General features: G+C 54.9%; 1 protein-coding gene across 1 annotated transcript; it reads left to right on the top strand.

Moving 5' to 3' along the window:
• The first annotated feature begins 347 nt into the window (after positions 1-347).
• On the top strand, positions 348-16055 carry LOC119112190 (trimeric intracellular cation channel type 1B.1). The gene is made up of 7 exons (XM_037236264.1): positions 348-537; positions 10564-10720; positions 11082-11169; positions 11361-11545; positions 11909-12029; positions 13214-13411; positions 13959-16055. Exons 1-6 carry the CDS (start codon positions 417-419, stop codon positions 13391-13393), a joined length of 852 nt encoding a protein of 283 aa, XP_037092159.1. The 5' UTR covers positions 348-416; the 3' UTR covers positions 13394-13411; positions 13959-16055.
• The last annotated feature ends 721 nt before the right edge of the window (positions 16056-16776 follow it).

Raw genomic sequence — 16776 nt, 5'->3', positions numbered from 1 at the left:
GGGGCATGCACGTCTACCCCATCGTCAACCATTTTCCTTCGTCCCACAGCCCTGAAATGATCATGTCTGGTGAAAAGGGCTCTAATCCCAAAACTGAATGTTGTGGAAGCATACTGAGCTCTCATTGGTTCCAATAAAGTTGCTGGGCTACGTTGAACGGGCCGTAAAATGTTTACCATAATATTATACTAAAATTTTCCGAGTCAATCCCAGAATTTGGAAGCGCCAAGAAGTACGTCTGCTTGCTTGCGGGGTGCGAAGCAAAGTCGCCGGTTTGACGTCGATCGTGTGCATGTGAGGAGGCGCGGGAGTGCTGTGGCGGTGGTAATTCTGTCCGTGTTTTGACCTGTGATTGGTAGAGCCCAGTCGGCAGGTACTTTATTTCCATACTGTACCTTTAGTCAGTGAATTTCGATATGGATCCGGAGGCGTTCTTGGACCTGGCGAACCAAGTGACGAAGCTTAATCCATTTCCATACTTTGATATTGCTCACTGTGCCATTACTTGCTTTTATGTGCGAGAAGATATTGGTGCAGGTAAGTTGCCATGAAAATTTTGTGTTAAATGGCTCATTCATGTTTGGGATAGTCTTAGGTAACTATTTCAGATGGCTGGTACCAAGCGCTAGAGGGATAAATAGACACCATGCTATGTGGAATTGGAATTCCCCAGCTCGTCTGGAAGAGCGCAATAAACTGTTGCAAAAATTAATGCTTCTAGTTGTTTGAGATTCTGTGGGTAAACTGAGCTTTGCTAAAACAGGAGATGAACAAAGGTTAAATGTAGGCACAGGTTTTCTGGGTCAAAGCCATGAATGATCTTTATTACATGCTTATCATATTTTAGCTTATGGCTGACCATAGACTTGGCCACAAGAGGACTGTGGAGGAGTTCCCAGCCCTACAGAACTCAGCAGTGGGTTACTTTACCCATACCATTGAATAAGAGATCAGTGTCTCCAACCCCTTCATTCTCTGTGCTTGTTTTTGCCTACCAGAGCTGCTGAAGGTAATGCTGCTTTTTCCAATGTCAGACTGTTTATCATGAATAATTTGGATGGGTATGTTTGTGTATGCCCTTATGTTCTCAAAGCTGCTAAATTTTCCCTTGGTTAAAGACATATACCCATACATTTGTTCAGAAGTATTTCTCTGGATTATACTTCCAGCCATTCCCTCCCAGAGTAAAAGTTTAGAATGTTTAAGAATTATCAAATTTGAAAATCTTGTATTCTTACAATGCCAGTTTCAGCATACTGTTTTAAGTATGCCCAAACTTATTAGGCATCATAGATATAACATCAAACATTTTCTGTGAATTACTTCAGCATGTAAATGCAATATATCAAGTAATCATGACTTGCAATGACTAGAATGGAGTTTAGCATAATCTTTCTAACACAATACCCATAAATAAGTTTAAAGCCAACTGCCTTGAGCAATTGATACAAATATGAGATACCAAGGGGCTGGAAGGTAATTGAAGCATTTCCAAAAATGTTAAGCTATGTGGGTTTAGGCATTAATGGTTAAAAACCACTATCTGACATTATGGCAATGATGTTTTTCTTGTTGATACCTCTGACCATAGCAAATTGAAGCCCTAATGACATTCACCTCTGTGTTCATAACACCTCTGGCTCAGTCACAAGAAGCACCATTATTTATTTGTTATGCTACAATGTTTTTAGGACACCTTCAAGGTGTTTGGTCATATTTTTCATCTGCATCAATGGGTAAAAGAAATGGATTAACAGAAGTTACAAAAGATAAGCACGGGAGGGACAAACAGGCTTACATCTTGATAGGCTATGACCATAGCAAATCAGGATCAGTACCATTTGACTGGGGAAAAACAGGCTATGATAGTGGGGATGTATGTGCATCAGTGGACATATACAGTATTAGATCAGTGTGTGCTCAATGTCAATGACAAACCATGCACACTTCAGTTACTGATGTTTTCTGTCATGTCCTGGCAACTAAAGCAGATACAACTCAGTTTGAAGCACACAGTATTGCTGAATGTGCTACCCCCCTCTACCTGCAAATCATATAGGCAGTTTAATACTCTCCTGCATCACCCTGGGCACAGTGTTACAGGAAAACGTGCAAGGTCGCGTTTGTAAACTGGTTTTGATTACGAACACTCGCCTCTACCACTGGAGCCCATATGACAAGGCGAACTATGCCGAGGTCATCCACCAGCCCTATCACTTCTGACCATTTTGTGCACAGAATGCTTTAGGTGATACCGGTGATGTGTTCATCGACACAAATTTCGCCGACTCTCTCTGCTGAAGAGGCGATGCCGGTGATAGCCAGGGGCCAGCCAGCTGCTCCCCTGTCATACCGTGTACGTCGGGAGCGCGCTTCTCAGGGCGTTCGCTAGAGACCGGGTGGGCGTGCGCTCTGCGCTTTACCATACAAATTCGTGGCACAGCATACGCCGGTTAGTAGCAGCTCGGGCATGCCAGTGCGTTCAAACGGCGTCTGCGGGGCTCGAAGACCATCCATCCCTTCCCTTAGGAAAAAACGATGGCGGACGAAAGCAAAGATAACCAGACAAGAAGTGTGACCGTTCCAACGCACAGAATTGCTTCAGATCCATTCACCATTCCCTGGTCCGGCCCGCAGCAAGCAAAACATGGGCTTTTGACGGGTTGTAGTTTCCTACCCAGTTTGCGTTTGGCTCCTCACCGAACTGTTTGATGGAAGTGGCCACGTCTGGGGAGAAACGCGTTTGCTGACGAATTTTGGGGATAGGTTTCTTCATTTGTCACTGCCCCTCCCCTCACCTCCCATCCCCTCCGCACCAACTCATGCAAAATGAGTCGTCTGCTTCTTGAAATATTCGTCCTAAAACGTGTGGTAGCAGTATGAGTGTCAACCAGCGAAGCGTCTCATGCTAAATGACACCAAAAGGCGAATTTCTGTGCATTATGCGCTGTGTAAACTTCAGATTATTTCCACGCACGTTGTTTGATCAGACGTGATTTCCTGCCGCCTTTCAGTGTGATCAAAATATGGCCTTCTTCATTCGATGAACTTGGAAAAGGTGAAATTTGCCTACCTCGAAGACGCTGCCCGCTCGGCCTGAAAATGAGCACAGACGTCGACGGCCGGCGCTGCAGCGCTGCCAAACCAGCGGTACATTTATAGATCCACGTCAGGAATTCTTTGCATATTGATGATAACCAGGGTAACCCTGGCCATCCCAACAAACAGGGAGATAAACACGCACAGCCAGCTGCTCGGTTTAGATGAGTGTTCTGTCTGGAAATCGTTCCGTCATTTTAAAACAGACCACTCCCGAGGTGCGTCAGTTATCGGCCGTGCGGGGGTCAATGGCTTCCCCTCTCAAGAAGATCTCAAATATACTACGCTGGAGCGTAAGCCGACTGGGCTATGAAAGAGGTCGCTGTGGCCAGTGTCCACAGAAAATGTCTGGCCTTTTGGCGACTCCTAACGACGGTCATCAAAAACGTTAACGTGGTCTGCTCTGGTCCGTGATATGGGCTGACTTAAGTAGATTCCAACATGCTGCCATTTACCGGGTGAAAATCACCGTTGTCTGGCGACGGTGACTTGTGCTGGGGAGCGAGTCTCGAAGCGTCGCCGTGCTGACATACTGCCTATTGGCGGCGCAGCCGTGGGTCGGAAAGAGTTAAGTCAGCCGCGGGTTCGTTTGTTTATGGAGCACTACTGTAAGCCACAGCTTGTGGTTTATGTTCGTATCTGTTCTGGTCAGCGAATAGCCATATGGAATGCATCAAACGGTCGAAAACCGAGCAGCTCCATCCGTGACCCGTATGTGTACATGACACGTGGCACACGGAACGGGAAACTGCTGCTATAATGGTGCTTGCTTTACTCGCTGGCAATACTTTGGGCAGAGACGTTGCGCGGCTGCCTCTTGACATTTCACAGCTCGCTGGTCCAGAGCCGGTTTTGAACCTCGATTTATCGCGCAAGACGACGTGATCGTGAGCATAACGGGGGGCCGTTCAGGAGATGATGTGGGGAACCGTTCAGGAGATGACGTAGGGGGCCGTTCAGGAGATGACGCGGGGGGCCGTTCAGGAGATGACGTAGGGGACCGTTCAGGAGATGACGTAGGGAACTGTTCAGGAGATGACGTAGGGGACCGTTCAGGAGATGATGTGGGGAGGGGACCGTTCAGGGGCTAACTCCGGGGACCGCTCAGACGGGCACGGTCGACAGATGACCTCCCGTGGTGCCCGGTTACTGGTCGAGTATGTGAGAGCTGTATGCACAGAAATGGAAAGGATCTCTCAATTGTTTTTTTTCTACATGAATTTGAAGGTCTTTTGAAATTCATGGAGCGTTCGCAGCTGACAACATTCTGCGGGCAGATATGGTATTGACGTCACCACTGCCACTGTGTCACTGCAATCAAGCCATCAAAATAGTCGAATACAGTAATCAGAGTAACGCAGCAGCAATCAAAATGGTGCATGCGTTGTGGAAAAAGCCAAAAAAACAGGTGTCTTCACGCAAATGTGTCAGTTGCATGTGGACACTACGTCATCGTTGGCATAGATAATACGTTAACACTACATTAACACGTGGCGGCTCTCAGCCATCTACAAATAATTTTCGCTGAATTCTGAAAACACTTAAGCTTCAATTGCCTAAAGGTTATCGTGGTTCACCCAATATCCCTGTGTTGACACGTCTGAAAGATTATGAAATATTTCGGAAAATCTGGCTTGAACATGTCACCTATCTTAACAACACTCACCTGTCACATCACATGTCATCCGATGTTAAACACTGCTAGATCTTACGTATAAGTGGGGCGCGTATGTCGTATTATTGCACGAAATAGGGATCCAAAGCAGAGCAGATAACAAACGCCAGCATCGACAAGGTTAAACGCATTTGGGTTAATGAACCAGGCTGCATTTCAGCCTTGTGCCCCGTTCATGGCAGATCTTTTGTCAGGTTCGTAAGATACCGCCAGCCGGCTGTTCCAAATTATTTGGATGAACAACTTTCCAATCGCATGCTGAGTTTGTTGTTGACGCGACGTATCAATCAGGTAGCTGCCATCAACCGGGCAAATTCAGTTAATAAATGCACGCTTCGGGTGAGGTGCACTGCCTGCTTTGTTGGGTGTGGTTTGGGTGCCCGTGTGCTGCTGTATCTGCGCTGTCTCTGGAGCCGTCTGGGTGTGACGAGTGTCCGCCGGGCGGCCGGCGTCCCCGTCTGCGGCCGCCAGCCGCGCCCCCGCCCGCCGGCCTGCTATATTTGCCCAGCGGCGACGCCGGGTATTCTTGGCCTGGGGCGGGGGCGCGCCGCCGACGGCTCCGGGCCGCCGCCAGCCGGCCGCGTGCCGCGCTGCGCCGGGCCGCAACCCGACCAGTAACCGCGCCGAGCCGCGACCCGACCAGTAACCGGGCCGAGCCGTGACCCGACCAGTAACCGCGCCAAGCCGCGACCCGACCAGTAACCGGTCCGAGCCGCAACCCGACCAGTAACCGGTCCGAGCCGCAACCCGACCAGTAACCGGGCCGAGCCGCGACCCGACCAGTAACCGGGCCGAGCCGCAACCCGACCAGTAACCGGTCCGAGCCGCGACCCGACCAGTAACCGGGCCGAGCCGCGACCCGACCAGTAACCGGGCCGAGCCGCAACCCGACCAGTAACCGCGCCAAGCCGCGACCCGACCAGTAACCGGTCCGAGCCACAACCCGACCAGTAACCGCGCCAAGCCGCGACCCGACCAGTAACCGGGCCGAGCCGCGACCCGACCAGTAACCGCGCCAAGCCGCGACCCGACCAGTAACCGGGCCGAGCCGCGACCCGACCAGTAACCGGGCCGAGCCGCGACCCGACCAGTAACCGGGCCGAGCCGTGACCCGACCAGTAACCGGTCCGAGCCGCAACCCGACCAGTAACCGCGCCAAGCCGCGACCCGACCAGTAACCGGGCCGAGCCGCGACCCGACCAGTAACCGGGCCGAGCCGCGACCCGACCAGTAACCGGGCCGAGCCGTGACCCGACCAGTAACCGCGCCCAGCCGCGACCCGACCAGTAACCGGGCCGAGCCGCGACCCGACCAGTAACCGGGCCGAGCCGCGACCCGACCAGTAACCGGGCCGAGCCGTGACCCGACCAGTAACCGGTCCGAGCCGCAACCCGACCAGTAACCGCGCCAAGCCGCGACCCGACCAGTAACCGCGCCGAGCCGCGACCCGACCAGTAACCGGGCCGAGCCAGACCGAGATCCCTCGTGCCCCGGACTGGACTGCCACTGCCTCCTCCTCCTTCCCCTCCTCCCTCCCCCCCTCCCTCCCCCCGCCGGCGCCTTGTATCAGATCGTAGCTGTGTCGTGCCCGGCCGTAGACTTTCCTTTCCCGAGGCTGACGATGATGATGTAAACCCTCGTCATTCTTGTTGAAACTAAAAATCCGGTCCTGACGCGACATTTCACTGCACATCTGTGACGTCACGGAGGACCGCCCTGTGGCGGGCAAGGTTGCGACACGAGCTCCGCCGAATCAGGGCACGAGCTCCGCCGAATCCGCCGGGCATCCCTCCCTTAGGTCGAGGCAGACGATGGATTGTTTTTCCTCATAATTGGCGCTTTCCTAAAGATGTATTTGGGCTCCGCAAGTATTTTTGGACTTCCTGAGGCTAGTCTCTTCATGAATCGTCATTTCATAGGCGTAATAGTAAAATCTACCATCACGTGGAGTAAGGCCTCAAAAATGTAGAGTTCTTTCGCGATACCTTGCCAGGTATGTGTTACAACAATAGCGTAACGTCGACAACACCAGCAGTGTGTGCCTCGCGCCGACTTCATGAAAGTTCCACTCCATGAATCCATTCATCCTCTTATTTTGGGTCTTAAAGTTCCATTGTGAGTAAACGTACTCTTGATTGTGGTTGTAGTCATGACTTCATCATAAGAGCAGCGGGGTTACATGAATTGGGCCCAAATACCAAGGTTGGTGGCCCCCAAAAATCAGAGATTTCCGGTCGCCATGGGCGCTTAGAGCTGTCACGAGGCCCCGCAGCCTTCGTAAACCCCAGGCCTGCCATGGACTCACAAAATTTTAAGACCCGGTCTTAACTCTGAAATCGGCACGTCCCGCGAACCAGCCAAACCGTCGAAGGTGTCGGTGCCAGGTAACCTGACGAAACCTAATGTCGGCGGAGATTGCCGATTGGAAGCATCGTAATGCCACTGAAGACTGTCTGCGTAACAGGAGGGGAAGCGCTGCATCCATTCAATTGTCAACGTACGCCAGTTTGCCGTCTTCGTGGAAGATCCGACCGCCTCTGTGACCGGAGATGCCTCTCCTTCGTCCTGCCTTTCCTCAGACCGTGACCCTGTGGCGGGCTGCGGTCAGCTGACGCCGCAGGCATCACCTGGCCACGTGACAGGTGAGATACCGGGCGCCTCGGGCACTCCCCGTGCCCCATCGTCACACCAGACACGTGGAGGTGCAGCTAGAACGTGCTGAGTCGCTTCCAAGCGGAATCTGGGTCAAGCCGGACCCCCAAAATGAGGCGAGGAACGGTCTTTATTGGTAGATGTGCGGTAGTTGGGTGCTGTAAATGTATGCGAATATGTAAAATGTGTGAAACAGTGTGTTCCCGTTATGAGAATTGCTGGCTTCGAATGCAAGGTGACAAGGGTTCCACAATTTGTGCGGCTCTGAAAGTGTCCTGACTGACGTGACAATGATGTGTCTGGCCATCCCGGCAGATTAGACATGAGCCAGTTATCGTGCGATAGGACAGAGGCGCTTCGATGAGTGTTTCTGGCCACGACCAAGGGTACAGGATCCGTTATTGATCTTCAAGCCAGTTACGTTAGACTGTTGTCACAATTGAAATCGATTTGAAAAGCAAGAGCGATGTGTAGCTTACTACGTATTTTAAATAAAGGCGTGGCTTGGGTTATGATTGCGACTACGAACAGCCGACGTGGTTGTATACATTTGTTCAGTGTTGGGTGGCAGCTAAGCGCTACTCATCTCAAACCTGGTCCTCAATCCTTTGCAAGATGTAAAGCGGGGAGAACATGAAGCATCTGAAACACGATAAGAGGCGGCTGTAGAGGCGTCGGAATTCCTGGTCGAGGTTTTCAACATGCATGCGGTTTTTGGAGGTATGCGGCAAGCTCGCGGTCTTCTGAGGCTTCTAGCATTCATACAAGTTCTGGAAGTTTTCAGCATGCATACGGATTCTGGAGGCCTCCAGTATGCTTGCAAGTTCTGGAAGTCTTCAGCATGTGTGCGGCATCTGGAGGTCTCCAGTATACTGGCAGGATCTGTAAGTTTTCAGCATGTGTGCGTCTTCTGGAGGTCGTCAGTTCTGAAGAGTGAGGAGTGGGGAAGGGGGGGGGGGTGCTGACCTCCACCCTCGAGCGAACTGGGTGCAGCCCTCGGGCCGGATTGGCTGGCTAAGGCGGCGCCTCTTGCCGGTCGTATGTAACCAGCCCCTCCCGGCGCTGGCCGCCGGTCCTTACGGATAGTGATTTGTCCGCATTTAGTTCTGAGTCGCCTCGCAAGTGACCGTGTTGGGCATGGCCGGGCTGCGCTCTGCGGGTCTGCAGTGCCCTTGCCGAATCCCCCCCCCCCCCCCCCCTCTGGGACGGCTGGGCGAGTGATTCGACCGGACTGTGGCTCGGATGTCGTGCAGAGGCGCCGCCGCCGCACCTACGAGACTGGAGTCCTTGATCGATAAGACAGCGGCGGAGGTGCAGAGACAGTCGCGGGCTACACTGCTCCACGCTCGAGCAGGGCGTTCCCGTCTCATTGCATCGCGGAAGCGGCCGGCGCGGCGTCGAGTGGGGCGCGGAGCTCGCCACGGCTGCCTGCAGAGCCGCCGGGTCCGCCGTCAGAGCTGCTGACGGGGCGCCAGGTGTGTGCGCAGCCCACTGACACCCAGCGCCTCGCGCCCGTGCCCGAGGCGTTCAGAATGGACAGCCGCCTGTCCAACATCCGAGCGGTGTGGCCGGCCGCGCGGTCGGCGCCACCCACCAGCTGCTCAGCGGCGTGAGCTCGCGGCGGCGGCGGGCTTCGAGGTAGACCGGCTGAGGGAGGCGGAGCGGGACTGACGCGCGCAGGAGCCTCGGGGGCCCGATGCTCTTATCGTCTCTCAGGCGCAGCCGCCTGATTAGCCTCGGGGTCGTCGGAATGGGCGTGATAGTGGGACCGAGGTGCGGTCTGAGTAGCTGCTCGTAGTAACGTACCGTCTGCATACCTGGCATCCGCCCGAAACAGACGTATGTGCCGGATGTGTCGGGAAAGAAAGCGTTTGTATTCCCAGCTTTTGACAGCCTCTATGCCCTAAAAGCTTTTAAAAGAGATGCAATGCCTGCGGGGGAGCTGCAGCTGTGGCTTGCATTTCTAACTTCCTCTTTTTTGTATTCCGTTTGCACTCTGTCCTGGGCGGAAAACCCAACGAGCAACGAAGTGTTGTTTTCTTGAAACAAGCGAGTCACCCCTGCCTGACAGCGGTTGACAGCCGGTTGGTCTGCGTGCGGCTGTATGGTGTCAACGGTCCGGCGCGGGCTGCGGCTGGCTCCGCTCACGCGCCGGGCCGGGGCGGGTCGCGCCGGTGGCACCTGGGGGCGGCCGTGTCGCGCTGGACGGCGGCCAAATACCGGCCCGGTCAGCGCCGGCCGGCGCCGCCGCCGCCGCTGTCCCAACAGCCGCACGCGATGCGCTGATGGTCCCTGACAGTCCCGTTATATACACACGATCCGATAGTGCAACCGCTCGCGAGCCCCGTTTCGGACCAGCAACGCCTCGCTGTCCTCGTGAGGACGTGATGTTGGCCGCTGGTTGACGGCAGCGCTGGCCGGTCCGGCTCCGGCCGTGGCGGCGCTGCGCTGTATGTGACGGGACGTGACGCGGCGTCTCGTCGCTCGTGACGCCGTCGGCGGTGCGTGTCGCGTCGGGCGGCGCGGCTGCCTCACGAGCGCCGTCGACTCGTGCGGGCCAACCAACGGAGTGGGAACAGCTCAGAGGCTGGAGTTTGCACGGTTAGCTCCGCTGGCAAACAGCGGGTGCCATTGGACAGATCTTTGACGGTGACGCTGCGCTGCTGCGTGGACATTTGACGGTGCGCCGAAAGGAGCCACGGCACATGCCGTATGTTCCGGATGCACTGGACGGGGCGTGTTGTTGCGTAGATGGGGTGGTACCGTTTGGCATCAGCATCGGCAGCAGCAGCATCACCGGCATCAGCTGGGGCATGCCCTCTGGAATTTATTAATGTTCATGTTGTATTGGTATGGGAATTGAGCTTCCGCGTTTGCACACGGGAAGACAGACAGAGAAGTACAGAGAAGGTTAATGCTTAGTAATTCAACCGAACTAAATCGGCGACGAAACCAGCTTTACAGAGGAACAAAAGAAGCACCATTACACTTTTCTGTGGACTGTAAGCATGCATGCATCGGGGTGGTCTGTGCTAAATTTCCCATGACATTTCGCTGAAGTCAAGTGAAAAACAGAGCATTTCCGTCGCCAAAAATGCTTGGCATGTTTGCATGACTCGGAACCGGCGCGTCGGCAGGCTCGCAGGCGTTCTCCCGGAAGCATCCGCTGGCCACATGGCTGTCGTCCATGTTCGCCATATTCGCCGGCGCGCTGCTGGCCAACTTCCTGCTGGGCGAGCCGGTGCTGGGCGCCGTGAAGAACAACAACCAGCTGCTGGTGGCCACGGCCGTCTGGTCAGTGTGCGCCTCTCGCAGCACCGCTCTCGCACGCGCCGGTGACGGACACTGGATGGAGCCTTCATACGCGTCCGTGGAGATGGGCATAGTGCGCGATAACATCAAATAATATGCGTTGCACAGTTACTATTCGTCTATGTGGATGTGTTTTAAGTTGTGTGTTATGGTCGGAACTGGCTAGATGCGGTTTGTGAATGGGCCACAATATCAACCTAAGTGATTTGCTCTTCGACCCGTATCCGTTAGTTTCTTTGTCGCGGCTTGCTATATTGCTAGTTGCGCTATATATATATATATATATATATATATATATATATATATATATATATATATATATATACATCTCGGTACATTCCAGGTACGTGGTGTTTTACTCTCCATTTGACATCGGGTACAAGGTGGTCAAGTTCCTGCCGTTCAAGGTCGTACTGTCCGCCATGAAAGAGGTGAGAGTAATGAATGCGACTGTCTAGACAGCGGTGTGACTGACGTCATTGGTGTGTCGATCTCGCCGCCGCAATGTCAAGCGCAATTTGTTTGCCGTTCTCTCCTCAGCACTGTACGTACGTGATTTTACTGGATGCTATTGTCCGGTCCGCCCTGGCCTGCCGCACGTGCTCCTGCTCTGGATTCCCAGGTGTACAGATGTAAGAAGGTGCACGACGGCATCACCCACGCCGCCAAGCTGTTCCCCAACAGCTATCTCATCATGGTCGTCGTCGGTACTGTCAAGGGCAACGGCGGCGGCTTCGTCAAGATCGTGGAACGCCTGTTCCGGGGCGTGTGGACCCCCACCGCCATGGAAATCATGGGTCCTAGCTTGTGAGTTCATGGCATTGAACGAGTGGGGCGACGGAGGAGTCCCGCTGTGCCTGGCCGGCCACGTTGTGTGAACATCTCAGTTTGAGGCCACATGTGTCAGCTTCCCGGCCAGCGAATCGTAACGATTGCCGGTGAATGTAGGCTGTTGGCGGCTCTACATTCCTGAGTTCGAGCCGTTCACACAGCGCTATCGGCATTGTCGGGCGACTCGTGGGCACAGCTTATTATTTCGCTTGCTCACCGCTTCGCCACACGACGGAGCTGTCGCAGGCGTGTTTGTTGTCTGATATAGGGCCCTGGCTGTTATCTCGGGCGTGGTTTAGCGCGCCGTAGCGGATAATCAAGACTTGTGACTGCCCGCAGCCCGACGAAGGCCTCTATTGCCGCTGCCATCATATTCGTGCTGGATAAGAAGACGGATATCATCTCGGCGCCCCATGCCCTCGTTTACTTCGGCATCACGATCTTCTTCGTCTATTTCAAGGTCAGGCCCTCCACTATCACGCGTCTACCTGGGCGCATAGGCCTGAAGTAGTGCACCATATATATATATATATATATATATATATATATATATATATATATATATATATATATATATATATATATATATATCATACGTCTATCTGTAACGGTCGGTGACTACATGGAGCTGCAAGCTTAATATGGGGCGCCAGCTTAGGTTTGGCTTGTTAAGACTATCTGCGCGATGTTCTAGTTCAGAAACGATAACAGCTTAGCACATTACCGTTTGCCTTTGGGTTTGGGAATGCGCGAGAACTTCCAGCTTCCCAGAAGAGATGATGGGCCGACAAATGTCTGAAACGGTGCATAGATACATCGGTGCCTGCCTCGTGCCGTACACACACGCGCATCGCTTCATTTCATCCTTTTGCAATGCATGCGTGATGTAAATGAGGGCCGCTTTGTTGCCTTGTGCCATCAGCTGTCAGACCTGCGGCGTTCTGTGCACGGCTGTTGTGTGACTTGTGGCTGCCTTCTGTCGGCAGACAACCTCCCTCTCCCGCCCTGTGCCTGCACCTACCTGACCTATGGTGAGGTCCGCAGTCCTGGCTCCACCTATCGTCTGATTTGTGACGCTCTCTGTCCACAAATGGGATGTGACCTCTGTCGCTATATGCCCCCATACGTCCTCCTTCCGCTCTCCCGTCCACATGTACCCTCTGAACTAGCGGGTCTATATAGCAGACCTGTGGGCCCCCGTCCCATCTGTTGCTGGATGGTGGCACCCCTGGCCGGAGCCGCCCCCTGACCTGTGCTGCCTCCAGTGGGGCTGGTGCCGGGTGGCGTCCGCCGCCATCCGCTGGCCGCCTGACCTGTGCTGCCCCCTGTGATGGCTGCTGGTGCCGTGTGACGTCCGCCACCGTGTGCTGCACCAGCCGCCGCCTGACCCGTGCTGCCCCCTGTGATGGCTACTGGTGCCGTGTGACGTCCACCACCGTCCGCTGCACCAGCCGCCGCCTGACCTGTGCTGCCCCCTGTGATGGCTACTGGTGCCGTGTGACGTCCACCACCGTCTGCTGCACCAGCCGCCGCCTGACCTGTGCTGCCCCCTGTGATGGCTGCTGGTGCCATGTGACGTGCACCACCGACCGCTGCACCAGCCGCCGCCTGACTTGCCCCCCCCCCCCCCCTGCCTGTTCACAGCTGTCGTCGCTGCTGTTGGGCATCCACGACCCGTTCGTGCCGTTTGAGAACCTGTTCTGCGCCGTGTTCCTGGGCGGCGTGTGGGACTCCCTGCAGCGCGCCGTCTCCGGCGGCAAGGCGGCGCCCGGCGACCCGGTCCGACCTGACGCCAAGCCGGAGGCCGCCAAGAAGAAGGACTGAGAGGGGTGCCCTGACGCGGTACGGTCGGCGTCGCCGGCGGGTGTCCTCTGGCCGCCCAGGGCGGGAGGGTGGTGAGGTGCTGGGGGCCTCTGGTTCTCGTGGGTCGCTGCTTGTTCCGATGGCGCTAATGGCGGCTCATTTCATGTATATGCATGCCCGTTGCGGGAATTGTTGACAGTTCGTTGTCAGCATGTTGAACGCTTCTTATCATTTACTATTACACTGGCATCTTGCTCGAGATGCCTTCCCAATGCGTGGTTCTGTTTAATGACAACCGATGTAGATGGTAACGAGTACCCCTCAACAGCGGCTATATTTGGTGTTCCGATGCTGTACAGACATTTTTGTAGAAGCGTTCTCAAATGTATGAGACCGCCTTGAGGTGTTTCCCGTAGGACTATGTTGGTACCACTAGTGTTGCCGCTGATGCGATGATATCACTGCTAATATGAATCGCACAACGTGCTGGAGGATAACGAATATTTTCCGGGCGCGTCAGACATGGTCTGCTTTTTAGCGGTCTTGCGTCCGGCTCCTGCATTTGTACGACGCACTCCCTTTTCAGATCGGGTCTGCCATCATCTCATCCAAGCCGGATGTTGGCCGATCAGAGCCTGTGTCGTCAGCTGGCGACAGCTGGCGAGCAGTACTCCTGCTACCGGTCCTGCGACCAATTCATCTGGTCTTATATCGACTCATTTAGTGCCGGGCGGCGCCTGACCGGCGTCCGACGCCAGCTGAGCCTGCGCCACGCGTCAGCTGATCATGCGATCAATGTCAGCTGATGTGCCGCGCGTCAGCTGATCCAGCGCCGGACGTCAGCTGACCATGCGTCGGACGTCAGCTGGTGTGCTGCGCGCCAGCTGGCGTACCGGACGTCAGCTGATGCAGCGTGGAGTGTCAGCTGGTCCTGGGCCCGACGTCAGATGATGTACCACGCATGAGCTGATGTACCAAACGTCATTAATGTGCTGGATATCCATCGATGCGCTGGATGTCACCTGATGTGCTGAGGTCGGCTGATATACGGGACGTCATCTGGCGTACGGGACGTCACCTGGCGTACGGGACGTCACCTGTCGTACGGGACGTCACCTGCCGCACGGGACGTCACCTGGCGTACGGGACGTCACCTGGCGTACGGGACGTCACCTGGCGTACGGGACGTCACCTGGCGTGCTGGACGTCACCTGGCGTACGGAACGTCACATGACGTACGGGACGTCACCTGGCGTGCGGGACGTCACCTGGCGTGCAGGACATCAGCTGACTGCTCGCTCAGGCGCTCCTGGATGGCAGGCCTCATTGTCGAGTCGTCTCGTGTCCAAGTCCGAGCGCCGGCCGGCCCGGTCCGCTTCCCTCCCGCCCGTTTCCGACGTTTTCCCTGGAGTGGAGATGGCGTGGCAGGACCGCCGCTCCTGCATGGTCGTGTAGTCACCTGTAGTGCAACTAGTCCCGTGTTTTGTGTTGACCTTTGTCGGTTTGGGGCTCCTTCCCCTGTCCAGTGCGGGTGGTGTGTGCTGATCAAGAACAGGGAGGGAATCAGCCTCAGTTGATTGGTATCTCGTGTCATCGGCAAGTGGTCTCATTCTGCCAGGCTGTACGGGCGCAAACGTGGTCTGAATGCTCCGAAGATGTTGGGTGGCTATATGAAGAACATGAGTATGTTCATAACATCTAAGCAGTTCGTTGTTGGATGTCTCTTCGCATCCAGCCACGAAATTTGTATAAAAAGACAGACGTTCAGCTCATGGCATTGCAGTGTTATGTGTTGAAAGTTGTTATGCTAAGTTGATAACCTTGTCGAATTCTGCCACGAGATGGCACTTATTGCTCCCAAGTTGCTGAAGTTTGCATTAACATTGGCCTGAAAGGCATTAATGTAAACACCATGAAAGTCAAGATCTTGAGTCATGCATGGGCTTATGCCCGAATTAATTGTGCAATTGGATTTCAAGTACAAGGCCACGTTCATGATAGGTCGTGGCAGGACTAAGAATGATCTTGGAGATCATTGGCGGGGTGTCTTGCGTAGAAGACGGGCCCAACGCTGTGAGCATGAGGGAGAACTCTGGAGATTGCTTAAAACAAAACTGAACGTGACACCGTGTTCCAAACCTGTTAGTCCAGCCACAGGACATGGCCTTACAGGCCTGGACGATCGACGAGCCTCCCTTCCTTCCATCAACAAACCAACTACCCCTCCCTTCCCCGCCCGTAATGTGCATAGGTTGTCGAACGTGGTAGACCGCCCGCTCATGATTAGCTAAATACGTCGCACATAGTAGGCCTCCCCGCCCATAATGTACCTAATATGTCACGCGTGGCGAAACCACGCAGCCTGGCGAGAGTTAACGTGCCGGCCGCCAGGGTAACGTCGATGTGGATTCCCTGCCAAAGACAGCACTACGGCTGCGATGATTGGGAGCTTACGCCGAGCTAGTCCCTGCTTCTTGTGCCGGCCGCTGGTGGGCGCGCGTGTCGAGATAATGAGGGTGCTGAGGGAGGGCGGCCCGGCCGGTGGGCCGACCCAACGAGGGTGCTCTGGCTGCTGAGGGAGGGCGGCCCGGCCGGCGGGCCGACCCCCTCCCGCACCGCGACCAGCAAACATGGCTCGTCTGATGCGCATGTGCGAGTGCAATACAGCTTTGTTCGGAGTGGTGCTTGATGACTTGGGGAGCTGATGGTTGTCGAGAAATGGACTGCGCTGGAGAAAATTCAAGCGAAAACTTGACTCAACAACCTTGCGGCAAAATGGCTTCTGTTTCAGTGTCATGTCCCAACGGTGGCAATGATGGCACTGCGTGGTATGGATGCAATCTGGATGTGTGCTGCGATGGCTGAAAATGCTGTCAGGAGTCAAGCAGCGCTCGCCGGTGTGCGCAGGTGCCGTTTGTCAAGATGTGTTTACTGATGCCTGGGCGGCATGAGTGTCACGCTCTCAGCTTGTGATGAAAGGCAGCAGAATGGGTAATCTCGCCGACCGCTATAGACACCGTCCAGTTGAGGTCTACTCTGGCCGCTGGTCCATGAATGGCTGATTTCCTTCGCTGTGCTGAGACGCCATCGGCAGGTGGTGCCGGTGAAACTACCAAGAGCTTAACACCCAGGGTGTTTGGCAACTCCAGTTGTCGCGCAATAATGCCATCCACGCTAAAAAGGTGTTTGATTAAAGGCCCTGCCGACAAATGCTGCGAGTTCCGTGTATTGTCGGGGAGAAAGCAGCCGCTGAGCAGGCGCACCGCTGACAGCAGCTCCGCCGGGCTGTTTGACTAACCGAGAGTCCACACCGGCGTCGCGGCGCGCCCGTCGAGGCTTCACACTTTCCACGGACGTCTCGCTGCAGGCCGCCCGCGGCTGCACTGCCGGCAGCGTCACAGAAC

The sequence above is a fragment of the Pollicipes pollicipes genome, unplaced genomic scaffold, assembly GCF_011947565.3.
Source record: "Pollicipes pollicipes isolate AB1234 unplaced genomic scaffold, Ppol_2.1 Scaffold_7261;HRSCAF=8764_pilon_pilon_pilon, whole genome shotgun sequence".
Taxonomy (NCBI): Eukaryota; Metazoa; Arthropoda; class Thecostraca; order Pollicipedomorpha; family Pollicipedidae; genus Pollicipes; species Pollicipes pollicipes.
Note: the sequence above shows the minus strand (reverse complement) of the source record. Positions and strands in the feature narration are given on the sequence as shown.

What these genes read in the sequence shown, in the direction of transcription:
- LOC119112190 (XM_037236264.1), top strand. Translation starts at nt 417, where the DNA reads ATGGATCCGGAGGCGTTCTTGGACCTGGCGAACCAAGTGACGAAGCTT. An exon ending in CTGGTGGCCACGGCCGTCTG is followed by an intron (nt 10,721 to 11,081) that starts GTCAGTGTGCGC and finishes GGTACATTCCAG; the next exon opens with GTACGTGGTGTTTTACTCTC. An exon ending in GAAATCATGGGTCCTAGCTT is followed by an intron (nt 11,546 to 11,908) that starts GTGAGTTCATGG and finishes GACTGCCCGCAG; the next exon opens with CCCGACGAAGGCCTCTATTG.